Below are 27,615 nucleotides of genomic sequence, written 5' to 3' on the forward strand. Positions count from 1 at the left end.
GGTAAAACAATTCATTTATTTTCATGCGTGGAAACAACACTTTTGTTGCGTTGTGAGAGCGCAATGACGTTTTTCAAAGCAACCGCGAAGTGTGGTCGGGGCCTTAATGTTGGAAGTAAAATTATTGCCAGTGGTTTAACGCGCATCAATCACAGTGTGAAAAAATAAAACGTGATTGAAGAGTTCAAAAGATCGGTGATTCAGTTGTAATTACATAACTAATAAAGTTTTAGAATTATTCTACGATATGAATGTTGTTGTACTAATGATTGAATATTTTTCGTGGCGGTGTTCATGGTCCAAAAAAAAAAAAAAAGAAAGAAAGAAAGAAAAGCTAAAACATTGACTCGAACAATTAACGGTATGACAATATCAGGGGCTTTTTTCTTGAGCTGTTTCATGTGAAATGATGAAAACCCTTCTAAAAAATTACAGTTAAAGTTTAAAGTAATATCTCAATGCAAATTGTTGAATCTGACCCTTCTAAGTGTTGAAGAGAAAGCCGGAACGCGCGCGAGCGAAAGGAAGAGCGTCCCTATCTTGGAGCAAGAGAAACGCTTCAACGAAAAACGTTAGAATGGGATAATTTATCTTTCCAATACATTTCCCCCACTTCCTAACAAAGACTTACGAAGTACTCATCGTTGGTATCGATGTCGAGCTCGGTTTCCCAGGAACAAATATTGATCCACGAAGTTCACACATGACACGCGTCCTGTATAGCTAAGATCGACAATTTCGATCGTGTCATGTTTGTAAATAGTATAAGAAACATGGTAAATGTTTAGCTCGGTAATAATTTTTTTTTGTTAAATTAGTTCGACCATAATATATAGATTTAGCCAAGCCTAAAAGCAGAGCTCGCATTTTTTTCCCGCATGTCTTTAGGGCATAACGCCTTGCCCCGGCCAGGACTAGAACCCGGGTCATCCGACTCGGAGCTAAATGTACTGGCCACTAGACTACTGGACAAAGCCGTGGCGTTGGTGTGCCCGCGGTACAGTTGACCACGCATGTTAAAAGTAGCATCTTGTACGGTCGTAGGGTCGTAAATCCAAATTTTTTCGGCTTGATGGGTTACTACTATTTGGTTTAATTATGGGGCTACGCTCTGCGAGCTCCACTATTATGTTAAAAGTAGGTTTCAGGCCAGCACGCTTAAATACAAGTTTTTATAATCGAAGCGAAGATAAGCATGTAACTTAAATCTCACGTTTACTCTACCTAGCAATATAAAGGCCGCGATTGGATAAAACTTCAAAAGAGAGGTTTAAGAGAGTTATTCGGAATTAGGATTTAAATGAAGCAGAATTTGCATTGTAGCCAGAAGATAAAATCATTGTCCTGTATTCGACAATAATAGATGTTTCTTCCTCCAGTGACATGTTCAAATAAGATTCATCATCTTCAGTAGCGAGGACTGGCACTAATTCATTAACAGCTTCTTCAACATCTGGATCTTGGTCCTCTTCATCTTCGCTTTCTGAGCCGTTGCCTGAAACACGAAAGAGAAAAAAATCATCGGAGGGAACGCTACTATGCGCGACTTTGAGCTCTAGAATGTTGATCTGTTATTAGAATCTCACATATTTTCCAACCCTCCTCCACCCTCTTCAAGCAAAAAAAGCGGGTGTAAAAGTATTCTAAGAGAAATAAACAATAAATGGACACAGCACTTGTGCAATTCAGACAATCAATCCAGTTTTTGCGCACCAATCATCAGTGAGGCAGTATATCTCCCCATAAATGGCGTACTTAATTGTTATTTCCACAGTCTTTCTCGACGTCACATGTAAAAGTAAGATATTTTTCACTCAAAACGAGGTTCAGGAGGCCCTTAACTTGATCTGAGAGAGTAGCAATTTTGCTCGCCACCCACGAAAGAGATTTATGTATACTTTATTCGCTTGTTCGCTTGTTCCAGTAAAAACAAATATTTCTAACAGAGATTACATGTATTCAGCATTACTTTGGAATTTATATTATCCATCCGGTAGAGTCTCTAATATAATGCACACCTAGCGCTATACCATCACCACACCCGCATCAAGTAAATTACTGTGGCTTTTTTGAGTAACTTTCCTCCTAGGAAGCTATTCTCATTTAATTTACAACACTTTGCATTGAGCAGTTTACAATTTCTGAATGAATTTTTGGCAAGTGCCCCCCAAATTCGGAATCAAAGAGCAAACCACATCAATAGGAACTACACAAAAAGGACGACGTTTGTGCTACACAAATGAATTCTCGAACATTTACGAATACTGAGGGACAAGGAAAGTTCCAAAGGTTATCATTTGACGATTATTCATCACCTTTCTAGGTTCTCAGAGAAAAACAAAAACTGGCCCGTATTCAGATGATCGTATTCGATGGAAAAAACACACAACCAACTAACTTTTCTTTTATCCTCTTTAAACTTTCTTCATAAGCTCTAGCTTCACACTTCGGGTGTGATGCAGACTTCATTTGTTCATCTGAACAAAAATGATTAATTTTTTAAACAAAATTGTGTGTGTGGAAGAGACCAGTTTATCATTCAAGTCCCCTTCGTTAAGAGAAAAATAAATTTTAATCAAAATCAAAGCATTCAAGGAAATAGAAACAGGATAATAACCCTGCATTATCCTGATGCGCTTTGGAAATGGAATGAAATTCATTTCAATGCTGGACACCAAGAACCTTTTCCATCACCTTCCCATATGCTCAATCAACATTACCCAGTCTCCATACAATTTCAATACACATACACTTTTTTTTTTTTTATCAAAAGAGTCTATACAAATATACTTTGTATAACAAAGCTAGTGCAGCTTTCAAACTGCAAATAAAATCCCAAAAATTTATTCCTAATAAAGCAATAAGTTATGATTAAAACCTAAGCTTGACAGTTTCGCAAGCACAAACAATGATCACTTTTTTGAAAGGGAATCTTTATGAATGCCTTTACGTTCTGACAATAAATGCTTTTTCCTTCCGGTACTTGTTTAACCGTGGGTTGTTTATTTTCAAACACTTCTTTTTTCAAGGCAGCGAGTAAAAATCCACAGAAGGTATTGTCTTGTTAATGGATAAAAAACTTCCTTCAATAAAGACCTTTTGTTTGCCTTTTGCGACAATAACTACGAAGCGACTTGCTAACACCTATTTAAATTAAAACTCAAATGGTTCATTAACATCTCAATTCTGGTTTGGGAGGCAAAAGATTTGAATCGTTTGATCGAGGATTACCTTGTAAAGAAAAAAAGCGAGATCACAAATGGATGGTAACTATTCTGTTATGTCTGACCGAGGTTGCAGCTACCATTTTACCACTGGAGTGTTTCTTACCATCGCCAACATAATCACCACCATACTCGGCACTTTTTTCAACGTTCTTATTCTCGTCTCTTCATCGAGATTGCATTCAGTGTCAAATCTTTTCATCATAAACCTCACTGTTGCAGATCTATTGGTTTGTGCTGCTGCTCTGCCGCTTAACTCTGTGTGGACAGTCCAAAAGACACACGGAATTTGCGTATCTCAGGGGGTTCTGTATTCTCGCAGGGTCATTCTTACTTTGTCCTCAAGCGCCTCTCTGCTCATCTTAAGCTGGGTGAGTATTGAGCGTTTTGTTGTGATTTCTAGGCCTTTGAGGCACAAATTTTACATCACAACACGGCGCATTCGAATCGTTCTTGCCATTACCTGGACGTGTTCGTTGATGTATGGCACCGTTGCTGCATTCGACGACAATGCTTTCATTACGATTTTTTCAACAACGGCAACTGTGACTTGTTCTGTTGTCGTTACAGCATGTTACTTACACATCTTTGTCGTTGTTTGGAGGCAAAGAAGAAGTCAAACCGAACTTCAAAGAAGTCAGTACCAGAGCCAAGCATTGGAGAAACAAGTGGCTAAGACTATGGCTCTGGTAATCGGTGTCTTTGTTCTCTGCTTCGCTCCCCTGACCATCGCTAGACAGACTGTAACCAAGACATCTCACGGAGCCTTACATGACGGATTGTTGTTGCTAGCGCTGTCGCATTCTGCAGTGAATCCTGTGATATATTTTCTCCGCTTCAGAGACTATCGAGCCGCTCTTAAAAGAATTTTGTACTGCAAGAGCATTCAGGTAGAATACTCAAGGAACTCTGATAAAACTTGTCTGGATAACAATGAAACCGAATTATGCCAGATAGTGTCTTAGACTGCACTATTTACTAAATGACTCGCACGTTTCTAACTCTGCGCAATAAAGAACTACTCTGTTTACCTGCAAATTAAACAACAAAAAAGAGTCGAGTTTCTTTTTCTCGATTAACCAAAATGAAGTAAATTTAGCTTTCTACGGAAAACACAACAACTAGCAGAGTATTGAGTTAGAGGAAAGTTTCAAGAACGGAGAACTATACAGTGGCGCAGCCTGATGCCAAAGATACCGAAAATAAAGCGTGTACAGTGAAGTGGAGTGTACAACCCCCTTAAGCTGAGTTAGGTCACTAAGCTTGCTTGGTTTACCGAACAGCTCATGTTCTCCGTTCACTGATGAGACCTTGAAGGCCGGCTAGCGAGCTGAGAGTTCAGCCCTCATTGTACTGTTCATATGGGCCGGCGTTGTTAGTTCGTCTAATGACAACAAAGTCTCATAATTGAACATTCATCTTGGTTATGTGTTCGGTTACCAATATCTCAGTAGCCACGATGCTTCATCATGAGAGCACATCATAATTTTTAATAAAGGAAAGAGTGGTGCAGGGCGAGGCTCGGAGACCATACCAGCCTCGTTGAACAGCTGGGCTCATAAGAAGAGTAAACTTGTGAGCAAAGGAACAATAAAGAAAAAGGAAAAACCTCAGAAAATGACCTAAAGACAATGTAAAAACTAAGGAATTCTTCAAGAAATACTTCTTAAAATACCGAAAGCTTCGTAAGTGTAAACAAAGAGATAGCAAATTTTTAGTTCAGTCGTCGAATGAAGCGGAAGTTTTTAATTTGCGACACGAATGGGGCAGAGAATAAAGTCTGAGTTCCATAAGAGAGTTGGATTTTTGCCACAAATTGGAAACACTAAGGTGAATGAGGAAAACCTTTGTCGCGAGAGTGAAGCGAAGAAAAAAAAAAGAAGACCACCCCTAGTGGTTGAGAACGTCAGAGCTTCCAATTTTGCTGTCGCACTCTCTATTAACTAAACAACAGAGAACTCGCTCGGTAGAGAGTGAGTGTCTCATATCTGGTAGCTATGAGACAAAAGTAGTTGACACGGCTACGATCAGCAATGACGAAGGCGTCGCGGTGAAGATAGTTAATTTTGAACCGAAGGAAGGACGCGAAACATTTGCCGCAAGCAGGAAGGATCTTTGATATAATTACTTTAAGTAAACATGTTATCATTTTTCTTTAAATCATAAGGTATTCTTTCGTTGTAAAGGCTCCTCACTCACTCGCGTTGACCATATAATCCCAAAGAACCGATAAGAAAATTTCAGAATTACTAAAAATTATATTGGTAGAATGTCTGTACTCCAAAAAAAGAATAGCTAAACAAGCCTTTTAGTCCATGAACATAAAACATTATTAACCATTCGTTCGTTTTTGCAATAATTGCATTTCCAGTTGTACCAGCTGTATAAAGTCACATAAACAAAGTTATTAATTCTACGATTGAAAACCTTACATATACCTTAATATGTTAAAACAAACGCACTCGCTAATTACCCCAATTTTGCGCTTCTTATATTAAAGTTAAAACGACCATTGGTGGACATCCCCGAAATGCTGAAAAAAGTACTGAAGTTTTAAATGTAGCTGTTCCAGATGTTGGGTTCGTAAAACAAAGCGCGATACTGAACAGCGCCATGGTAGCGGAGGAGGATCGGGTTGCGTAATAAACAAGATTAGTAAACAAATTCAGAGTCTGTAAGGGAGTTGAAAGAAAACCGATTTTGCCAAAGTGGCTCTAAGCGTGACTGATCTCTTACAAGAAATAGTCTGTTCAAATTTGAGCAGAATCAGTTACAATAGACGAACTCTAGGCTGCATGAAATTGTTTGCATGTTCAATGCATATTCGAATAAACAGAAAGATAGCTTTCTGTATATCGCTTCTATTCAGTATCCTTCAAATTCGTGGATATCTTTTCCCTTAAAGCCATAATCGAATAAAACTTCTCTTGATTTACGAAACCAAGTAGCTGGACGCGTTCCCTTTCAGAGATGCTTTAGAGAAAAGATAAACTTGAAAATATTGATACCTCAATTGTTTCCGTTTTCATGATAAACAGTTCATTCCTTCCTTTTAGCAACTTATGAATGACAAAAAAAGCTGTTCGTTAGCACTACATCACACGAACAAACTTTCCATTAACGTTTCCAACTTTAAAACCTTTTTTAAAAAACCTAGATTGGTGTTACTAATAGATAAATGTCTTCAATGTGTTTGCATATTTCCTTTAGCCGTCATTTCATGGTCGAACGTGAACAATGTTTATTACTTACCAAAACTATAAAAATCTCGTAATTTTAGGAATGTTACCCCTATCTTTAGATTTAGGAAAACTGTCGCTAAGCGATCGCATTCTTTCCTCGCTACTTCAAAAGCCGTTCCAGAATCCGTAAATTTACGCTTCCAGACTTATCATAACATAACCAAGAGAACATCAACTAATAGAACTTATCCCCCATACATACCCCTCTTCCAATGATATTTTTTAAAATCAAATTTTAGTGTGCGTTCCTGCGGCGCGACTTATTTGAAAACTTCAGCCGATTGGTTAGTGTTTCTGTGGTGAAATTTGATGTATGATGTTTGGCTGCCTGTGGTTTGTGGTGTTCAATATGATGACGTCATGACATCTTTCATCAAGACGATAAAAACACAAGCTGAAAAAGCGTAACCTCTGAGCGCTACTCTTGAAGCCTGAGTTTTTCTTCCCCTGTACTCTTTAAGTTAGGGTGCGTAGAAGATATTTCCTGAAAGAATTCGACTGGACGAACGATATGTCTTGCAATGGCTGATTCAGGTAAATTACCTCCAAGGTTATGCACAATGGCGCAGAAAGCAAACCGGCTCGATCTTGATGATTCCTTAATTTTAAAAATAATGTCGTTCATTCCTGACATCTATGCCTGAGTAGCTAAGTGACTCTTTACCTCCACCCTTGATCTAGAGACAGACTCTAATTATTTGTAGAGAATTAAACATTGATACAAACTAATTGACGAGGAGCAACAGTTAGGGGCGATTTCTTATCGATTCACGCAACTGTGCCCGACAAATTTATAAAGCTAAGACAGTCAATAAAAAGTAAGTGATCAGTCTTGTAAGTGGCTGGTTTTTTAGTACGCGATTCGATATTGAATGCGACAGCTCCTTAGGCAAGTTCTTACACTAGACGGTTAAAACTCAGTTAAATAGCATCTGCTCCTTGAAATATCAGCCAATGCAAATGTTTTTAATGAGTAGTACCTTGAACAGCCTGTAGTGATAAGGAAGGAAGAACTCCTTCGGTCGACAGCAACATATTTATAGCTTGCTGAACATCACCAAGACAACGCTTTAGGGCTTCCTTACTAGACTCGACTGGGAAACCCATGGACAAGACCTAGAAAACGAGAAAAAAGATCAGAGATTTGAATGATTTAATCAGATTGGAAGGTCGTTGTACAAGGGCGCAAAGGTTTCATTATGGCCTTTAAGATCGCTACGTTATTATTTTCACATTTTGAAAAATTCGGGCTTAATGTTCGAGTTCGTCATTTTCAACCCTCGTTAACTCTGTACACCCTAATATTAGTATGCATATTCTCCATACTGTTCTCTATACATTTCCTTCGGTGTTGACAAGGAGAATTCGTTTAACAATGAAGAACTTTTCAAGTTAGTGATCACTACCTTCATTCTCGGCGTGACCTTAATGTGATTTAAGGCTGATAATGTAGGGAGAAATTAGATGCTAATCATTCATAGGGGTTAAAGGTTTCATCTTTTCCATCCTTAGTCATTTTCGTTGCTATTTGGTTTCTTCTATTCAAGGTAGTTTACGAGTTCAGGAATGACGTCTACGGCAACTGGTAGCAAACGGCGAAAATGAACGCTGATTTTACTTTCTATTCCTAGACAATCCTTAAAAGAGCCCTGTAGAAAAATTGCCCCTGTAGAAAACTCTCTTGTTTACAGTTAGCGCCGATATCCCAATGTAGGTGTCAAACGGCTTTAAGTAGACAGTGTGAAGTTAATCATTACCGCTCATTGTAAAGGCAATATTTGATTCAATCATTTTTTTTTATCGATAAACAATGATTGAATTATAATCCACTCACCTGAGCAACTTGTTCATCAGAGAGATCAGATTCACTGAAGGATGATCTGGACCTGACGAACAGTTAGTGAGTTAGTGAAGTACCTTATGCTGTTTCATAACATTATAGCGGCAGCGCACACGGTTCGCTCGCAATGAAAGTTTGGCTACACCACGAAAGCGGCTATTTATCTCTTAACACTTTTCAACTTAACATCATTATGCACATTCTCCCTACTGTTCTCTATACATTTCCTCGGGTGATGATTGGGAGAATTCGTTTAACAATCATAAGAATGAGTAAGTAACTCACTAACGCAATGGGTAGACCAGAATCCGAATCAATAAGGTCAATTGGCATCGACGTGTTTTGTATGCTTTGGAAATTAATCAGCATTGTTATATCCTCACCTTTTGCCAGGAATATCAAGTAAATCTGGATTATCTTGAAGAGCCTGTAAATATTCATTCAGATCAGAAATAACCGTTAGTCAACATCAAATTAATACGGAACTAAATGCGTCGATCAATTTGAAGCTTCAAGATCCCCCTTGACATTTGAACTTTTGCAGGTTGGTTCGTTCAAATCCCGTCCCGGGGACCAAAATTGTGTTCGAAATCCCTACCCGAGTGCCGGATTTGATTGTTTCTTTTTTGCGTAAAAGGCGGGACAGGGACCGTGGCTTTCTTGTTGACCTATTCTTCAGAGTCAACTGCTCGCGAAATTGAACTGTTTGCTTTAGATATCCCCATATTAAAAGATAAAACGTGTATTCCGCCGGGCAGACGTAACAGCTCCGATTCAAATTTCCCACCCCAACCAGGCAAGGTTCAAATTCCCTCCCAGTGAGATACGAAACAGGGTCAAATGCCTGTGGGTTTCCCGGTTTGGGGGAGGAAGGGGGGTGTTGAAGCTTCGAATCGATCAATGCATATTGTTCTCAAACCCTAATTTAAGAGACAACTTAGCCTCTAATCTTTTCTTGTCGTTTAAAAACTCTCTACTACTGAAAAGGACATGGGTTGCCTTACCTGCAGCGCATTATTGATATCATTGTTCGCCTGTTTCAAGGCCTGCGTGGCCGTGCAGCTGGAAAAACCCATCTCCACAAGGAATTTATATGAATCTACATTGACCCTGTACAAACAGAAAAAATATTAAAAGATGTTACTTAATGAATGACACAGGATTTCCGCAGAAAAAAAATCCGAGTGCTCTTAACAGGAGTCGAACCTATGACCTTCTGATTAGTACTGCGCATGCTCTGCCACTGTGCTATCGGAGACTCGTGACAGGCTTGGCTGTTTAACTGGGTCTATGGTGACAAGCTTCTTGCATACCGCTGGACAGGAATGTCGAATGTGATGCTTGTATGAAATGAAGATGTAAATGGTGATGTGAATGAAGATGGTAAAGTTGAGGCCTGGTTATGTAAGTGAAAGATGATGTTATTCAGTGAACAAAACAGGCAAACTCGGAAAAAAGAACTCAGAGTTCACCCTATTCGAACCTACGACCTTCCGATTAGTACTTCGTATGCTCTACCACTGAGCTTTGAGAGATTCATCGCAGGCTTGGCTGCAAACTATCGTTGAATGTTGTTCGAAATTTCAAATTCTGATCTCCTCAGGAGTAAACTGTTACTTTGAAACACCTTTTTCAAAGATTATCCATGATTTTATGTCTAAGTGACGCGAAAAATCATTTTTAACGAGAAAACTTTTTAGTTCGGTAAGGCAGAAACCATCTTGGATAATGCACGAAGAAAAAAAAGGATACAAAAAAAGGATACCTATAGGCATAAATGATTCAAACAAATTGCAAAGGAAAAACTTGAAGATCTCAGTTAGATTTTCTCGTCGCAAAACCCGCAGCGTCTACCCACCCCCCCCCACCCCCCACTCCCCACTTAGAAGGCTCGTAGTTCGCGCCCGTAATTTGCTCAAATTGTAACTCACCCAGTCACAAGATCATTATTCACATCCTCCCATCCTACCCCACCCCCTCAAGCTTACGTTGACAGTTCCCGCGGCGTTGTGTCTCTTACCATTCTCCTGTTCCAGTCTTCCCTAATTTTCTTTCCAGTCGTTTTTTCTTTCTCTCTTCGACCTCTTTCTTCCTTCTTTCTTTTTTCTCCTGTTAAAAGGTCCCAGGCAAAAAAGCGTTATATTCTTACTCAACAGAAAGGTGAGATAATTTTGGGTCTTTCAAAAGATTATTTATCAGCTGACGCGCAGTGGCCTAGAAACTATATAGCTGGTTTTCGTATCCAAAAGATACGGGCTCAGGCCTTGACCGTGTCATTGAGCGATGTTTTTGGGCAAGAGACACAAAAATCTCACAGCGCCTCTCTCCACCCAGCTGCATCGATAAGTGCTAGTAAGCTGTCTGGCACCATTGAAAGAATTCTCGGGGGTTATGCGTCAAACGATTCGAAGCTTTAACATTCCCACCAGCAACATCCCCGGGAATTTTAACTTTTGGGGATTGTTTCGTTCAAATTCCTGCCCCCGCCCAGAAGCCAAAATTGTGTTAGAATACCCTACCTAAGAGCAAGGTTTGACGTTCAATTTTTTTGGTAAAAGGCAAAATCAGTGACCTTGACTTACTACTCTTTGACAAAGCTTTAAACTTAGACCTGGTAGACCTTTCCTTCTAAGCATGACAACCTTTCTCGGAACAACTGTGCAATGAGCTTAACTCGAATTTCCCATCAACTCAAAGTTGGGTCCTGTTCCCGTCACTGTAACTTACCCCGCGGGATATCTCTAAATACCAAATACCTTGTACCGTTTTAGTGGGTTTAATGGGGTTCAAGTCAAGTCATACTCTTCTGTACGGAAAGAGAACTTACCTGTCTCTTCGTTGTGATATAATCAATAGCCAGGGTGGTGTCCCCTTGGCAAGCTCTTAAACCGAGACGAGCTTCAGATTCTGTAAAACCCATCATCAACACTGCAGACAGAAAAAAGGCTTTCATAAGATGTTGTTTGTCCTCGCATAAGCGTTTACGCTCTAATAAGCGCCCTCCCCCGAATAAGCGCCAACCCCCATGGCAAGAAAATCAAACAAGGGCTCCCTCGAAGAAGTGTGCCGCCCCCCCCCCCTCCACCCTCACTTTCTTAAAAAGTAGGGATACAAGGAAAACATATATCTGTTGCCATTTGATCCAAAAATTTTAAAGCATCAACTACAACGGAATCAGTACATGTTAATAATTTCTTAAAAGGCGTCCTCCTTCCAATAAGCGCCCCTCCTCTTTGCCAAAATTTTGAGTAAGTGCCTGGGCACTTATGTGAGGAAATACGGTAACTTGTTATCATTGATCGGGGTACAATTCTTTTTCAAGTTCTTTCAACAAAAGAAGCGTTTTCAGGTGTCTAGTATGGACCTGACTAAAAACCATACCTAGATTGTTTGCACGTTAGTTACTTGAGATAAAAGGTAAAACTAAGTAAAAAAGCTTTCATGTTGCTTAACAACTTACTCTGGTTTAATTGATCTTTGTTGATATGCAGCTTACTTTGTAAATCTTCCGCCTGCAACATAGGAGATGACAACAGACACAGTTAATTTTTATGGTCAGAAATGCGGTTTCTTTTTCACTCTTTGTTGAGCGCTCGCACGAATAATTCTCGTTACTATGTATCTACCCTAAACTTTATTATAAACAACTGCACTATCCACCTGAAATTTCGAGATCTAACCCTGCTTTAGGCCATTGACGTGGGGCAGAGATTGACAACGCGACAAGAGATACACATGTTGATTTAGCTTGGTTAAAGGAATGTTACCTCCCATCGAACACTTTAGTTTTCTAAAGGGCACAAACATCTAAAAGGCGGAATAATACAAGAACAATGAACGAGGATGGAGGTAACACAGATTACAAATGACAAACTGTACCTTATCCAAACATTTTGCTGTACCGAAAATATCTCCTTTATGATATGCACAAACAGCCTCCAGCACATACAGGCGCACAAAAAGGGCCAATTCACCACCACTACTACCCTGTTCGTGGGAGTGATTGCACATACATTTGTGACTCAGATGTGATTATTACTCGTTATCTCCTTATGACATCATTATTCAATGTCAAGTGAACAGAGGATGAGAATAAACACCGCAATACCGGTATATCAAATTGATGATTTAACCTCAAGATGAAGTAAAACTAAATTCTCTAAATAATTTACTAGGAAATGTTTTAAAAGCTAGTGGGGAGAGTTGTGAATTAACTTCTGGGAGTTGAAGAGTTTATAATGAGGGGGTGGAGGAAAAGAAAAAGCCCCCCCCCCCCCCAAAAAAAAAAAAAAGGAAAAAGAGTCTTGGCTCCAAGAGGAATGTTATTTATAGGGTGTAAGGCTTTCATTCTTTGGTTCTTAGTGACTTTGATACTCTCCCAGAACATAGTCAGGGGAGGAAAATGCCCTGCAAAAAACAAGAGTCTTCGCCCTAAGGAGAGTTGTTCAAACACGGCACAGTGCATTCATTTTTTGACCCTCAATTGTTAAAACACTTAATATACTTCTAGCAGGGTTCCCCCAAAGTCTCAGAAATAAAAGGAGAGAATCAGTAGTTTACAAACTATCTGAAGAAGAAATTAAGGCTTGATGTCAAGTGTAAGAACATGACCCAAAAAGAGTTTTCCCTGGATATAGAAGCAGGTTTTTTGTTATTGCTGCTGTAGTTTTTCTGTTATAGTCATAACAGTATATATGGTAATAATTCAATTTACTGCCAGGAGCACTTATTTACTTTAGGTACCTCAAGGGAGGGTCCCTATTCAAAACTAGAGGGATGTTGTTACTAGCTACATATTTAAAAGAAAAATTACTGTTATCTACTATGATCCAGTTTACAATTACCCTAACAACAGTCAGCCTCTCAAGGTTTTGGCCATAGCTTCTTTCAAAACATTCCTTGCACTTCTTCAATTTTTCCTCTGTAACAAAATATTGAGGATAAAGTTGCTCATTAAAATGCTCAAAATCATTTTACAGGAAAACAGTGAATTGTTCAATGGTAGACCATGGAACACAATTTTCACAGATGCCTTACATTGTTATTTAGAATATCTAAGTTATGATCACAGAGCTGTGACTACAACTGATGTTAAAGTAATGAAATCTCTTGCAAGAATCTAATTTTTCTCCTGTGCAAAATGAAAGACATATTGTTAGGAAAGTCTTTAGGGCTAAATTTACTTAAAGTTTCTCAACCAATCAATCCTTAATTCGGTAAGAGTACTTCATTGTCACTAGTTTTATCATATTGCTCAGTTAGTATGTGTGCTATTATTGGTCAATTTAGTGGCCATATTTTACTGTTATGGCCCACTGAATTAAAATGTTTGTTTGTATTGAAATCTTCTCCTTGCATTTTAAAGACTTGTTTTCTTGCTCTTTACTGTAACTGTAACTAGGAGGAGGTAGTGTGGCCAAGTGGTCAGGGTACTGGATTTGTAATCTGGTGGGCCCAGGTTCAAGTCCTTCACCCTACTGCTCACTGAATTTGTTCTCAGCCCCCCCGAGTTCAACTCTTTAGCTGTGCTGTGTAAATAGCCAACTAGTCTGACTGCTGCCAATTGAGATTTTCAAGCACTATAAGTACTTTATGTACTTAATTAGAAATATTTGTTTCCCTCCCTTTTTATATTGTAAAGCACTTGGAGGCTGGCAATATGTGCTATATAAATTGTCAATTGAATTCAATTTTTACCTCATTTTTTTCCACTTAGATTTATGGCCTGTGTGCGTTGTGCTTTGGCCATAAATTTGAGTTGAAACTTAGCAACAAAACAAGCTTACCTGTATGTTTTTTCTTTTAGTTTGTTTACAACCTCACATTTAACAAAAATATCACACAATAGATAGCAAGTAGCATAACCAATCAGATTGCATCATTAGTGATAGAAAAATGCTAGTAGGCTTATACAAACTGTAATAGTGGTACACAAAATACTACACTATGGTTGTAAGAGTAGTGCAGTGTAATTAAATTAGTTCAAGTTGTATAGTGGTAGAACTGTCATGCAGTGTCTGTTAAAAAGCAATTTTATTTCTGATCAATCTCTTACCTGCATTAGGTAGATCGACAATACTCTTGAGCCAAAAGTAACACCAGACAATGTCCAGACAAAGGATACCATAATTATCAACAGCAGTAAGAATCTGAGCCCTGCAATGACTGTATGTGGAACACATGCATTAAAAAGAATTTAGTTATAACTTCCACATCCCAGTCTTTCCCCACTAACTGAAAATGTCAAATGAAAAAGCATCATCCACAATCCCAAATAAAATACATAAATGCAACCATACCCAGAAGAATTCTTTTGTAATGGAATTAAGTAAATGCTTATTTTCCATACTATTTTCTATAGGTGCTGTAAAGGAGAATTTGCTTAACAATTGAGAGCTTCTTTAGTTGGTGATCATTTTATGTAATCTCATGACCTTTATTTTTGATCACACAACATGATCAAAGCAAATAAGTCCAGCTTCAAAAATTATTTAGTATTTATAAAACATTTTCCAATGAGCTGAATTACTTGTGCATTTTAATTAGTTTTTACTTATGATTAACTGGAGGACAGACCCATAAATGATGTCACCATAAACAACTTTTTTATTCTTTTAAAATTAATAAAAATAAAGTAAATAGATTCAATGTGCTTGTGGTTCTGTTCAGTAATAGATCACACATAATCACTAATTTAAACTTTTCTTACCACATTTTGTACTCTATTACTGAAAAATTTTATAAAATAATCATTTACACTTTGCATTACCTGAATTCCTTTTCTGCCTCAAGGAGTAATAAAAGAGCCTCAGGGTAGTTTCTCTTTTTAAGAACACTTCGTCCTTTTTCGTGCAACGTAAGAGCCAGAGCCAAAGCCTGCACAGTAAAAACAAAAGAAATTAATAAGTAACGTTGCAAAATAATGGCAATAATGAAATATTTTTTTGCAATTGTGACAGATTACTAAAAAATTGATGAAAAATTTCAAAAATGGTCACAAAGTTCACTAGCTTTCAACATTGTTAATCCATTACTCAGGTAGTTCTCTTTGTTACCTTTCTTTCATTTTCAGGCAGCTGAATTGGACGACCTTCTTGATCACTAATCTCCAGGAAAAACCTGTCATCTTTAAGATCTGGCAAAATGTGAAAGAAACTGAATTTATTTAATAAATACAGTGAAGCTTTGCCATCAGTGTAATTAACTTCTTATTAAGACAAATGGTGGGTTACTTCAAGTCACAGCAACTTGCAGAGTTTAAATCTATAGTGCCTCTTTCACAGATAAAGTGAAGATAACATGGAACTAAATGTAACTCATTTACAGAAGATTTTGCAAAGTATACTTGCTTTCAGTTCTCTCTCATTACATGGTAAATCTAAGTCCTCAAGATTTCACTATTGTATCAAACTACTCACTGTCTTGTCTATTTGACAATGCCTCAGCAGCTTGTCTAGTTCTGGACACATTTTCTCTTGCCTCATCCTTCCCTTGCCACTGATTCTCCATTTCAGCACTTGACTTTGACAACAGAAGCACCATGATCTGACTGTTGTTCTTCAAATTCTGACTCTCAAGAGATTTGTCTGTTTAAAAAGGGTAGAAGCCCTAAGTCATTGGTGGAAGTCATTATTTGCTGAGAGAGAAGCCAAGTACCCAACATCACCATAGTTTATCCCCGAGATGCTTCCTTCAACCCTTTAACTCCCAAGTTCTGATTTTTAATTCTCCTCTCTAACTACTACGCATTTCTGTGTATATCAGTTACAAGAATTAAGTATTGGATCCAGACAACAACTTCTATCTGACCTGTTTGCTGAATAACGCATGGATATTTTAGGGAGAACTTATATGTTAATCATTTCTGAGAGTTGAAGGGTTAGAAGCCACAAGGGGTATAACTAAGCAGTAATACCTTTGCAAGTTACCTCTAACATTTCTTCAGCCTAAAGTTTGCAGGTTGTAAGAGACAGTCGGTAAAACATGGTCAATGAGAGTAAGGTCAAGGTCTCACCCATGAGAAAATCAATGATGCTGGCCGAGGCTGAAAAACTGGGACCTTTGGGTAGAGGACCCAGATCACTAACAACAACTGTTTTTCAAAATTAAAAATTACATTATTTCAACCTTCTCAGATTAGCAACTGCATAACTGGTAAGTGACATGATTTTGTGCATTTGATATCAACTCAGGCATCCAGTAATGATACCCAATCTGAAATCTCACAAGTGATAGCACATTTCTTAATATTAAGTGACCTAGACAAGTATAGTAAATATAGTATATAATTGTTTCCAGTTATTGTCAAGAGTACAATTAGGGTTAGTAAAAAGAGTAGATCAAACTTCTTGCTTACAAGTCTATCCTTGGCTAATGAGAAAAAAAAAACATAATAATTTCCTGCACTAATTGGAAACTTCTTTTTGAAGCAGAAGGTGACCTCCTGGAAATACTCTTGATGCATAATTTCTTGTATTAAATATTTGGCACTCTAGAAAATCGGAATTAACTCATGTAACTCTATAATCCAAAAACAAGCAGCAAGTTTAAATCATACTGTGCTCAGTAATTATGAGCTATACTTTTGTTTCAACACACCATCACATATAACATGTCCTTTACATATAAGTTTCATTTTTTCAGCATCCAGACCAGTTTCTTTTTTCAAGCTGAAAGGAAAAATAACATGTCAAAAACATGTATTAATTAATTGAGTATTGGAATCAACTTAAACCCAGATTTGCTTGTAACACGTAATGAAATTTGTAAATTAAAAACACATATACCTTCTTCTAAAATCTTCCCCTGTAACATGTAAACCAGTTTGTATTTGCAATCTGTTGTTTATCCCTTGAGGAACACTGCCAGTAAAGTGAACCTTGATGGTTGCAATTCCTGATTTAGCAAACCTTTGCTCTGTCTGAAGCTTTGTCACAGCACGAATTCTTAACTGTTCTAGTGCTTCAAAAATTTCTTCTGCAGATTCATTTAGAGCTTCAGAATACTGGTTTATTAATTCCTATAAAAGAAAAGAAAACAATTTTTCCAAAGTTTTTAGATAGAAATAGTAGAGATGGTAAGTTTTTTTTTTTAAAACAGAAATGGTATGCTTTTTCAAAGTGTCAGCTTATCATCAATTTATATTACAAATAAGAGATACTCTGTCACCTGAAAACCAAATTTACCCCAGTTGCCTAAGGGGAATGGGATAATTAAAGACACTACATGAATGGCAGGTATTGCATTAAGCAATCCACATTCTGCTATCCAGTAGATAATATGATCTTTAATTTAATTCCTCAGTAAGTACATGAACTATGATTGGTCAATTTAGCAGGCTGTATTTCTGTGTGGCCCACTAAATTTAACAGAGAATATGATTGGTTTAGAAAGTATTCCCTCTACTTCAAGCACGCATTCATTGGTTCAAATATGTCCCTTTTTTCTCGTCTTCTTTTATTTTTGGTAAATGATGATGCGCCATGATGAGTTTGAATGCAAGATAAAGAAATATTCAAGCTAAAACTAATTTAATTAAAACTGAACCACAGAATGTACAATTCATTCTTCCCCATAGGTCATCTGTTTCTAACATATTTTTGCAAACTGAAATAAGCTACCACATGAGATATCAATCCAGTGATAATAAAGATGAACTGATTTAAAACTAAAACGCGTCAAGCGTAGTCTGTAATATCGGACTTTCACTAAGATATTTACCTCCGGGTAGATTCCTGGAAGGTCGTTTGAGACAGTGTAAGGTGGAAGCCACAGCTTTATGTTTTCAGCACGTAATTTGTCTCTGATTTGATCTAAAATTCTATTAAAATGAGGGTTTTGTTCTGCCATAGCACCGTTCTCTTTCAACGGAGAGGGCGAAAGAAATAAGAAAACTAGGGAACAGCCTTACAAAAGATGAGTTCGCAAAATCTTGTTTTGGCTTAAAAGATAAACCGCTGCCAAGAAAGATCGTAGTATACGCCTGCGTGAATGATCGAGCTACCCCTCACAGCTAGCACACGGTGGGAGAAGCGTTGATCCGGTGAATTGAAGAAATGAAATGAATCCAAACGTAATCAGATGAACATAAAAATTCAACAGGCTATTTTTCAATTAGAAAGTCGCCCAAGCAACTCTCAAAGTAGTTCGTTGAATTGTGCTGAAAACTGTAGTTCTAGTCTGTTTGAGACATGTTAATTGTGATGAAGACTGCGATAAGTTGATGAAAACATGGTATAAGCTGTAACCTGCCTTTCTCCATGTCATCGATCGTGCTTCTAGTTGGCCAATGTGGAAATCAAGTCGGTCACGAACTTATGCGTTTGATTGACAAGAGTGATGCTCACCCTCTGAGCCACAGGGATGGCAAGCTGAGGTGTGTCTGTGTGGACAGTGAGTCCAAGGTCATTGGACATAACTATCGTGAAGATTCAAGATCCAGTAAATTGTACAGGGAAGGAAACATGATCAGTGGACTGAGAGGACGAGGAAATAACTGGGCATTAGGGTACCATGGTCTCAGTGGGGAAACTGAAGACACTTCATTGTTACACAGGGCTATGGAAATTGTGAGGAAAGAAGTAGAAAGATGTGATAATTATGCAGGTAACCATGAACCATTTTCTGATTCAGTGAGATAACGCAGTTTACACCCCTGAAAACTTTCTGTTGGCAACTAAACTTACTCTGCATTGGAACAGTGCAATGTGAGCATTACATAAGACCTGTCAATAAAATCTGTTTTTCGATTTTCTTCACCTTTCCTGCAGTATAGGAAAGGTATATAAAATAAAGCAGTTGAATAATAAATAACTTATTGGGTGTCTTGGTGCTTAATATTGCCAAGTAGTTTTACTCATTGTCTGCATTTTGACTTGCTCCACAGACTGGTTAAAGTACTCAATGATACTACACACCAAAATATCTAATAAAAAAAAAATATATATATATATATTGAAGAATACAACATAATGACTCAGCATAATGACTCAGTCAGGGCTTGGACCTGGACCTTCCAAACCCAAAGTTACTCTTTTTCACAGATTGACTCATGTACTTTACATAAACTTAAACAAAATGGGTTGGTTGCCCATTAATGGAAATGCTTTAGGAAGGGGAGAAGTGTCATTTTTTTAGGCTGATCATGCATCATAAACACCATAAAGTGACCACAATGTATTGTTTACAGGGTTTGAGTTTAGCATGGGAAATAATTATCTGAAGTTCTGATAAAAATTCACAACTGTGTCAAAAAGGGGACCTCAATTACACTATACCTGAAAGTAAAAGTATATTGAATCTGTAAATTTGAGTGATTACAGCATAAATAAGGTATGGAACTACTGAAAGGGCTCAGGAATGAAGATTACAACCCTCTGTTTTCATGTGTTTTTTTTTTTTGTTTCTTTCTTTTTTGGTTTTCAATACTTTGAATATTGTTAATAAAGGAAAGTGGCAAGTTGGGGAGCAAAAAGTAAGGGGAAGGTTTGGATTAGCTTTTTGCTGGCCATACTTCCTTGTTATGAACTTTACAGTTTTTCAGCATTTGTTCACTCTCCTATGCTAAAAAAAGAGGCTGTGATCATTTGTTGGAAAAGTTCTTAATCTTTAATACCAATTGAAAGTGATATTAAAATTGGCATTTTTCTTTCAGGCACTATGGTGGTTCATAGTCTCACTGGTGGCACTGGGTCTGGTCTGGGTTCTCACTTGATTGAAACTTTAAGGGATGCATACCCTCTGGCTCATGTCATGTCTGTTTCTGTATTGCCCCACTCAGCAGGTGACAGTCCTCTCCAACATTACAACTCTCTTCTCAGTTTGTCAACATTACAATGGTAAGTAATATTGGCCTGCTCAAACACTATTTTTGCAATACTTTATTCTTTCCTACAACACACAATCAATTACTATCTGTACCCTCGATGTATGAGAAGTAGTTTAGTCTTCCTTACTTGACTGGCTTGATTGCTCACTTAAGTGCAGATCATGGTTTTAATAATGGATCTGCCTTCCAGTTAATGTTCATACTTCAAATGGACCAGCCTGCAATTTCTGAAGCACATAAGAAAGATTATGCTTTAATTTATGATTGTTGGGAAAGACCTTTTTATGTCTCTTGGAAAGGGAGATGGTTGGAAAGAAGGGATTCTTTTTATATTGTGGAAAGCCCGTAAACTACTCTTACAGCAAAGCGTTTTATCTATGGTAAATGAACTATCTATTCAGGTGATAACTTTCCTTGTCTTTCCCCTCACTTTTCAGTCATGCTGATGCAGTTCTATTGTTTAGCAATGATGACATTCTTCATCATATGGCAGCACACAGTGGACTGTTAACACGACAAAACCCATCGGGCTCCATCTCTCTAAAAGACATGAACCAATACATTTCTATGAGCCTTGCTGGAGTGCTTCAACCTTTGGGAAGCAAACCCAAGCGTTTAAAAGGAAAGCTTAAGGAGAGGGGAGCAAAGGAAACGATCGGCAGCAAAAAAAGAAACGAAATATTTTACAAAAGTACAGAAACATCGTATAAAATGGACACCATAACAAAACAGCTTTCGTTTTCCCTTAATGAATCTCAAGACGAATCTGAAGTCACTCGCCACAGAGCCGTCTTTGGCAGTAGTCCTGGTTCCGCATCATCCATGTCGTCTAACGACTCCATTTTTAGTTCATATTCGTATTCAAGCGACACTGACAGCTTAACAGACATGTCAAGACAACCCAGATCTACTGCTTCAGCGCTTTTGCGCTACAGAGGAATCGTAAACCCTCTCGAGAAGAGAACTTTCGAGAGTGGTGATAGTCGTCAGACTGAAAATTCTCCACCAGCAGTTGATGTACCAAGTGGAAATGAGCCATGGGAAATGTTCCGATCAATTTGTGCAGAGCCATCAAAGAAGTTTGCCACAGTACATCACATCGCCAAGTCGAAAGTTTCTTGGCAGAGCCTTACTCAGTCACTTATTCACTCAATTCGAAGATATGATCGAAACGGTCTGCAGTTCTCAACCTTAGCCTCATTGCTTGTGGCTCGCGGGGACCATGATGGTTCTTTTACAGAGGTTTGGCCAAAGATTGAAGATAAACTGAAAACTTCGCTGGGATTTGTGGATTGGAACCCATTTCCTATTGATTTCTGGATTAGTGAGTAACCTTTATTTTCAAAGTAACTTTTTTCGCTTCTCCAATCACAAGGAAAAATTTTAAAGATTAAGGGAGTCGCTTTTTTTTCTCAATATTTCAGGTGTTAACAAGTCGAGTGAACACTTTCTCAGCGCTTTCATGTCTTTTCTCAATGGAAACAAAAGAAAACACAGGAGTAAGGAATTGGAGAAACAGAATTTCCTTCTCACGTCCTGTGCATGTCACAAAATCAGCTTGCACAAGAAAGTAGCGCGTGCATCACCCGCTAATTTGAATATTTCATGCAAAGTTTCCTTAGAAATGAGTGTTGTACAAAGTAGTATTATCTTCATTTGTTGCATCTTAAACGCGCACTCACAAAATGTTTCACACCACAGCTAACGTCTCGTATCAAGACAATTTGGTTTTATTATATAGATACTATATATATACCGTTGTACTAACTGCGTCTTCGTTTATAATACGTTTATATATTCATATATATATATATATATATATATATATATATATATATATATATATATATCACAGGCCGGTATAACCCTGTTGGTCCCAAAGACTCCCAGTCTCTTACTCTGTGTTTAAACTCAACTAAGATTGTGGAGACTTTAGAGGACGTTATGAGGAAGGCAAGAGCGATGTACGGTGCAGGTGCTTACCTTCACTGGTTTACCAAACACGGCTGCTCTAAGGTAACAACAGGGTTAAAAGCAACCCATGAACTTGCTGAAAAAGTAAACGTTCCCGTATTTTTGGATATTTCGAGAACCGTTTTGAGTCGCATGGGGTAAATAATGTTTTTAACTAGCGGTTTAGTTTCAGAAATGGCTGAGGATGTGGTGTGCACGTTTTTTTTTCTGAATGAATTTTCAGACTTATAGCATTTGTTGACTACTTCATATGAATACTTGTTAGTGATAAATTATTTTGACCATGAGCCTGGAATAAATATGTCATTTATTATCCTCGCACAGTACCCTTTCTTTTTAGCCTCAGACTACTCTACTCGCTCCACTAAAATGCTTTACTTATGAGGTTGTGGTATTTGTTTTAAATCTGTTCGTAACTCTTGATCACTTTAGAATGACTTTCTGGATGCATTTGAAACGCTGGAGTCTGTTGTTGAGGAATACAAGCTTGGTGTAAGGTGACGTGAACACGGATCTAAAATGTGGAGAGAGCCAAGATCAATAGACTTGTGAAGTAACTGAAAGGAACACGATGGAACATTACACATGCCTTGACAAGTATTAAGGACATCGATTCATCGGTATTCGTGGCCAGGAATTTTTTTATGAATCGACTTTCCGCTGCAAAATATACCGAAAATGTATATAGCTACTGTTAAACCGAGTTTCCTTTAATGTGTGGTTTATTAAGAAAAAGGTGGAATTTAAAAAAGCAATGATGCAATGATGCAGGAAAGTAGTGCTCAAGCTCTCATTTGAATAGTAACAAACTACGGTCGCGTCCAAGTGCTTCAAACTGCCATATGATAATCATGCAAAATGCTTCACATTGTATGCGTCGTTTCTTCGTGAAACTGTTTTTAATACTTTAAATAAATGTTTACTTGTTAACACGGATCAGTTATTGACTGTTAACAATTTTGTTCAACAAAGTCCTGAATTCAATCGCAAATTGTCTTTCCTACAGCGATCTACATTTTCTTTTCATTATGGTCATTCGTATTTAATTCCTTCTAGTGATGTCTTTCTTGGCAGATCCGAGAATCGAATCAGGCATCCGCGAAGTAATGAACGTCATGCCTACATATAGCGCTCTCTCGCTAACATTCTCGTTATCTCCAATAATCAACTTGACTTGCACGTGGTGAAACTGATAGGAAACCGGAAAATCCTGGTTAGAAACGAGAATAGTGAATGTCGCCTGCTAACTAAGCAGTCTTCTTCCTTTCGAGAAGATAGTATAATATTGTGTTAATTTGTCATAGGTCACGCTTGCACCGGAAAAATAAACTTCAGGTCTTTTGAGGATGTCCAACCAAGGTCTTCACACAACTCCTAGGACATGCATCGGCACGTTACGTCATTCGAAAAGGTCATCATCGGCCATAAACTCGTCTAAAGCTTCCAAGATGTCGGGTGTCACCATCTGCCAGTTAACCATAGAAAATCCAGGTAAAAGAGCAACAAAGACTGTGATATTGTCCATGGACTCGGCGTACAACGCGCTTTTAACAAGCCTCTCTGCCAAACTCTTTGCTAGAAGACGCGCTTTTTCCGGTCTTGTTAATCCTTTTACTTCGCCGCCTTTGAGCCAATTAAACATTTTAAAATCTGGTAAAGAGAATCGGTGATGACGTGTATATATGGAACTGACGTCATCGATAGGTGGGGGATCCGTTATGTGACTTGTATGAATGGGTTCTCCTTTAGTGTTAAAAGAACTCGTGTCTCTGTTTGCTTCAACGCAAGGGTTAATTTGGTAGTGTGCTATCAAGTTACTCAAGTTGTCTTCGCTTTTACTGTGTGCCAATCCTCCAGCAACGTCGTCCGGAGGAAAAACAGATGGCGAGGATGTATCATTAAATTGGTCGCCGGCCATCTTAAAAAAAAGCTTTGTTCTGTACTCTGCGTTAGACAGATGTTCATTGTGTATTTCAGACACAGTTCTATCAACTATTTCTCCTTCAATAATCTTTTGTTTCGCCTCCCTTCTTATTTGTCCAAAGAAGCCGTTGACAAGATGAATAGTTTCTTCGTAGGAAAACATCTTCCAAAATCCACTAGAAGCTAAAACTAGAAGCTGATCTGTAGGATCTAAGGATATAGTCCTGACGTCAGGCTCATTAATAATGCATCTCTTTAAGGCCATATCTCCGATGTTCCCAATGCCCCTTGTGACACTGAGGGCCCCGTTTATAAGCGCGCATTTTTCCGTCTTCACTATGACCCCGCTTGACTTCTTCACACGCTCGCGTTCCTTCTTGTTGTACAAATCGTGCTTGTTTGTGAGTACTTTAACAACATCGTTGTCTCTTACCAAAATGGCGCCCACATTCCCGGCATTTGCGATAAAACACATATCATCTGTCAAAACGCATGTGACTGCTGAGCAACCACTCCATCTACTTTGCGACCGCTCCTCTTCTGACATAAGTAGCAACTTCTCAGTTTTTGCAAAAGAAGAACGGAAGGCTGAGGAGACCTCTTTTTTCGACGGCCTCGTGTTTGTCTTTGTTACAATAGAGTCAAGCTCCTCTTTCAAATACACGTGAAGATGTCGACTGCACTTAAGTGCAGTGGTTTTACCGCTGTACCCGTCATAGATCGCAAAAAAAGCGCTATTTATGTTGTTCAAAAAGTTGTCTTTATAGATGTGCACATCCTCCATGTATTTCCACCTTTTATTTGCTTCCTCGCAAACTCCAGCTGCAATTGAGCAAGACAAATCGAAGCTCTCGCCAGTTACTTTTATTTCTGCAAATTCAAAAAACAATGGCCAATACTTCAGTTGCACTCGAGGCATTGAAATGCAAATGAACTCAAACGAGAATAGAGAGAGCAAACAGGCAAATGTCTATACAACTATCTTATGTCAAGTTCTTGCCAATCTTTTGCATCAATCAAACCTAAGAAGGTGCTAATGAAAGAGTTGACAGTGTTTGGTTTTGTTTTGATTCCCTCGTAAACACGTAATCTGTCATTAACACGTTTAACCTCGGCATGGTAGAATTTTCCAAATTTTTTACCTAAATAAAATCATGCTAAGGTCAAAAGAGCAGTTTGTTTTATCATCTTAATTACGCAAACATAATGTCATGGTTTAAACTAAATTCAGTGTATTGTACGTATAAACTAAGAAATCTGAAGATTTAACTTAAAATTTGGAATCAATTTACTTTACAAATTAGTTAACAATTTTAGGAAAAGATAATATTTAAGACGCTTGTCTGATTTTTCTTTGTTTCACTTTTTCTCACAGTGTGTAATAATCATCACGAGATAAATTACGACTCCCGAAGTTTACGGACGATAAAACATATGATTTGAGATGTTGGTTTCCTTGCATAGATATTTTATGTCAAAGTGTCTCTAGCTGTTACTGAATTGCACCAACCTTCAATTACCCTTTCACTAAGATATCGCAAATCTGTGGTTCCTTGAAGTTCTGTTCTTAGGAACTCAAACGCCGTGTTTAATTTATGCAAATGCTTGTCACCAAAGGGATCTTGTCGTCTTTTTGAACTGGCATCTTGTTGCTGTTTTATCAATAGTTTCCTTCGCCTGACCAAAGCGCTGATGTTTTTTGGCCTCTGATCCTGTGCGTACTTGAGTGTTTGTAACGCGCAGTGCAAATTCCGGTGACATGGCAGGCGACATATGTTAATAACATCATGACACCTTGTACAAGGGATTAAAATATTCGGTAACAGAACTGCCTCTTCTGACACCTCGCTGGACGATTCTGTGAAGAAATCAAACGATTCAACATCGCTGTGGTCCTGATCTTCGTTTTCTTCGTCATCTCCACCGGCGGCTTCCCGTTCTTCCCCCTCTGGGTCCTCGCCGATTTCTTCCATTTCTTCATCACTGTTTACCGCTCTTGTTGAAATTAAATTCACAGTTACCGCGGCGTGTTCTTGCATTTCTGTGTTCCGGACTGCATCTAATCCTTTCTCATTCTCTGTACCTTTCTTGGTAACGCCCATAGCAAGGGACCTTCTTTTTGTCTTCAAAGCCGCTCTTTGTGAGCGCTTCGGCTTTGCGGAGATAGGCGGCCTCCGTGACACAGTACTCGTCATGCCCGTTTCTCTCGCTGCTTTGGGCGCCTCGTTTAAATTGAACCATCTTAGCACAAAACGATTTGTTTGCGCCCAACCGTGTTTGGATCGGAGGTAATTTAGGCTGTCAGCCATTTGTTTCAAGGGTAATTGAGGTCCAAATATTGGAACAAAGGTGCGAGAGGCTATTGTCCGATACTTGTCTCGCTAAGTTAGGTCTCAATTATCTGTGCCCACGGGCCCAGACATCACTATGGTGACCTATTCCCACTGCGGTATACTTTACCTATTAGTGGTATTATTCCGCATTTCATTCAAGTTAACACTAATCTTGTTTTCTTTCTGGAATTGATATTTCACTATCTGCCAGCTTACTTTATGCAAAGTTACATACATAAAATAATCCGTCTTAACAGGGCAAGGCTTACGGTTTGAGCTTTGTAAGACTGAATGTGATCCGGAGATTTGCTGTTATAAATAACTTAATGTAACTGAAATAATTTCGTTTTCTGTACATAATACCGACTAATGTAAAGTTTTTTATTGTTCAAAGACATGTGTATGTTATCGGTCGTGAAGGATACATTTTACAAGTTGTGAAAGAAGTGGAGACCTGCCATGAGCCTTCTCAATATAATCCTCTTTTCTGATTGGTCGTTCGCTGATGGTTATTCGCAAGTCGATCGTATCGAAATTGTTGCTTTGCTCAATACAAGTTTTGTTGTATTCAACAATAATATTGCTTGTAGGACGAGAAATTGTTTGATTATATGAAACGTTAAGGAACAAAATCCAAGATATCTTAAACAGTTATATTAAACTAAGAGCCTGATTTGTCATTCCAACGGCTTTCAGATGGAGGTTTATTGAAGGGAGCTAATCAAAGAGAGAGGGTTTTCAAAGAGTGGGGGCACAATAGAGAGGGGGCTAGTATATAGAGAGACTTCTCAGAACAGGGGGCCTCTCGGAGATGGGTTTATTAGAGAGGGGTCAATTTTAGAGAGGGAGGTTTATAAGAGAGAGGTGCTCATTGGAAAGGTTTTATAAGATAGAAGGGGGGCCTATTAGAGAGGGGTGCTTTTTAGAGAGGTGGATTTATAAGATAGGGGGCTTATTTGGGGTTTATTTGGGGGTTTTATAAGAGAGGGGTAATTTTTAGACGGAGTTTTATTAGAGACGGGCGGGCTTTTTAGAGAGCGGGGCTGATTAGAGAGGGGCCTCTTATAGAAGGAAGATATTTACAGTTGGAGGCCTATCAGAGAGGGAGGTTTATTGGAAAGCAGGATTTTCAGAGGGGGAGAGGCTTCAGAGTATTATTTAGTATTTCAGAAAGTGATTTAAAAAATTCACTTGCCCATAACTCGAGTTATTTCTGTCGTGAACTTCAGGTGTCCATTACCTGTGAAAGTTC

General features: G+C 38.3%; 4 protein-coding genes across 7 annotated transcripts; 2 read left to right on the forward strand and 2 right to left on the reverse strand.

Annotated features, from left to right (window-relative positions):
* Positions 1-175: 175 nt before the first annotated feature.
* LOC113677360 (NEDD8 ultimate buster 1) lies at positions 176-18,307 on the reverse strand. Of its 2 annotated transcripts, XM_027194177.2 has the most exons (17): positions 18,027-18,307; positions 17,093-17,325; positions 16,905-16,975; positions 15,725-15,892; positions 15,362-15,441; positions 15,076-15,182; positions 14,362-14,471; positions 13,151-13,227; positions 12,186-12,293; positions 11,767-11,818; positions 11,134-11,234; positions 10,327-10,415; positions 9,311-9,416; positions 8,690-8,733; positions 8,301-8,352; positions 7,447-7,582; positions 176-1,495 (listed from the first exon to the last, which is right to left on the reverse strand). In XM_027194177.2, exons 1-17 carry the CDS (start codon positions 18,153-18,155, stop codon positions 1,290-1,292), a joined length of 1,869 nt encoding a protein of 622 aa, XP_027049978.2. In that variant the 5' UTR covers positions 18,156-18,307; the 3' UTR covers positions 176-1,289. The 2 variants fall into 2 exon arrangements, with proteins under 2 accessions (XP_027049978.2, XP_089049120.1); XM_089192994.1 differs by lacking the exon at positions 15,725-15,892 and having other exon boundaries at positions 18,027-18,270.
* On the forward strand, positions 3,184-5,564 carry LOC113677362 (trace amine-associated receptor 1). The gene has a single exon (XM_027194182.2). It carries the CDS (start codon positions 3,260-3,262, stop codon positions 4,187-4,189), a length of 930 nt encoding a protein of 309 aa, XP_027049983.2. The 5' UTR covers positions 3,184-3,259; the 3' UTR covers positions 4,190-5,564.
* On the forward strand, positions 18,283-23,043 carry LOC113677361 (tubulin delta chain). 3 transcript variants are annotated; one of them, XM_027194180.2, is made up of 5 exons: positions 18,283-18,911; positions 19,960-20,143; positions 20,571-21,457; positions 21,989-22,149; positions 22,540-23,043. In XM_027194180.2, exons 1-5 carry the CDS (start codon positions 18,566-18,568, stop codon positions 22,606-22,608), a joined length of 1,647 nt encoding a protein of 548 aa, XP_027049981.2. In that variant the 5' UTR covers positions 18,283-18,565; the 3' UTR covers positions 22,609-23,043. The 3 variants fall into 3 exon arrangements, with proteins under 3 accessions (XP_027049981.2, XP_027049982.2, XP_089049125.1); XM_027194181.2 differs by having other exon boundaries at positions 22,054-22,149; XM_089192999.1 differs by lacking the exon at positions 21,989-22,149.
* LOC113677363 (protein phosphatase 2C-like domain-containing protein 1) lies at positions 22,817-26,428 on the reverse strand. Its single transcript, XM_089192993.1, has 2 exons — positions 25,541-26,428; positions 22,817-24,900 (listed from the first exon to the last, which is right to left on the reverse strand). The coding sequence occupies exons 1-2, from the start codon at positions 26,337-26,339 to the stop codon at positions 23,507-23,509; spliced, it is 2,193 nt and encodes a 730-aa protein (XP_089049119.1). The 5' UTR covers positions 26,340-26,428; the 3' UTR covers positions 22,817-23,506.
* Between the last annotated feature and the right edge of the window lie 1,187 nt (positions 26,429-27,615).

This window comes from Pocillopora damicornis, chromosome 14 (genome assembly GCF_964200805.1).
Source record: "Pocillopora damicornis chromosome 14, jaPocDami1.2, whole genome shotgun sequence".
In the NCBI taxonomy this organism is placed as follows: Eukaryota; Metazoa; Cnidaria; class Anthozoa; order Scleractinia; family Pocilloporidae; genus Pocillopora; species Pocillopora damicornis.

Coding starts and splice junctions, on each gene's coding strand:
- LOC113677363 (XM_089192993.1), bottom strand. CDS start 26,339: ATGGCTGACAGCCTAAATTACCTCCGATCCAAACACGGTTGGGCGCAA. Junction 24,901..25,540: donor TAGTGAAAGGGTAATTGAAG/GTTGGTGCAATT, acceptor TTGAATTTGCAG/AAATAAAAGTAACTGGCGAG.
- LOC113677360 (XM_027194177.2), bottom strand. CDS start 18,155: ATGGCAGAACAAAACCCTCATTTTAATAGAATTTTAGATCAAATCAGA. Junction 15,893..16,904: donor AGGACATGTTATATGTGATG/GTGTGTTGAAAC, acceptor CTTTTTAAACAG/ACAAATCTCTTGAGAGTCAG. Junction 11,819..12,185: donor CAGCAAAATGTTTGGATAAG/GTACAGTTTGTC, acceptor CCTATGTTGCAG/GCGGAAGATTTACAAAGTAA.
- LOC113677362 (XM_027194182.2), top strand. CDS start 3,260: ATGGATGGTAACTATTCTGTTATGTCTGACCGAGGTTGCAGCTACCAT.
- LOC113677361 (XM_027194180.2), top strand. CDS start 18,566: ATGTCATCGATCGTGCTTCTAGTTGGCCAATGTGGAAATCAAGTCGGT. Junction 18,912..19,959: donor AAGATGTGATAATTATGCAG/GTAACCATGAAC, acceptor TTTTTCTTTCAG/GCACTATGGTGGTTCATAGT. Junction 21,458..21,988: donor TCCTATTGATTTCTGGATTA/GTGAGTAACCTT, acceptor TATATATCACAG/GCCGGTATAACCCTGTTGGT.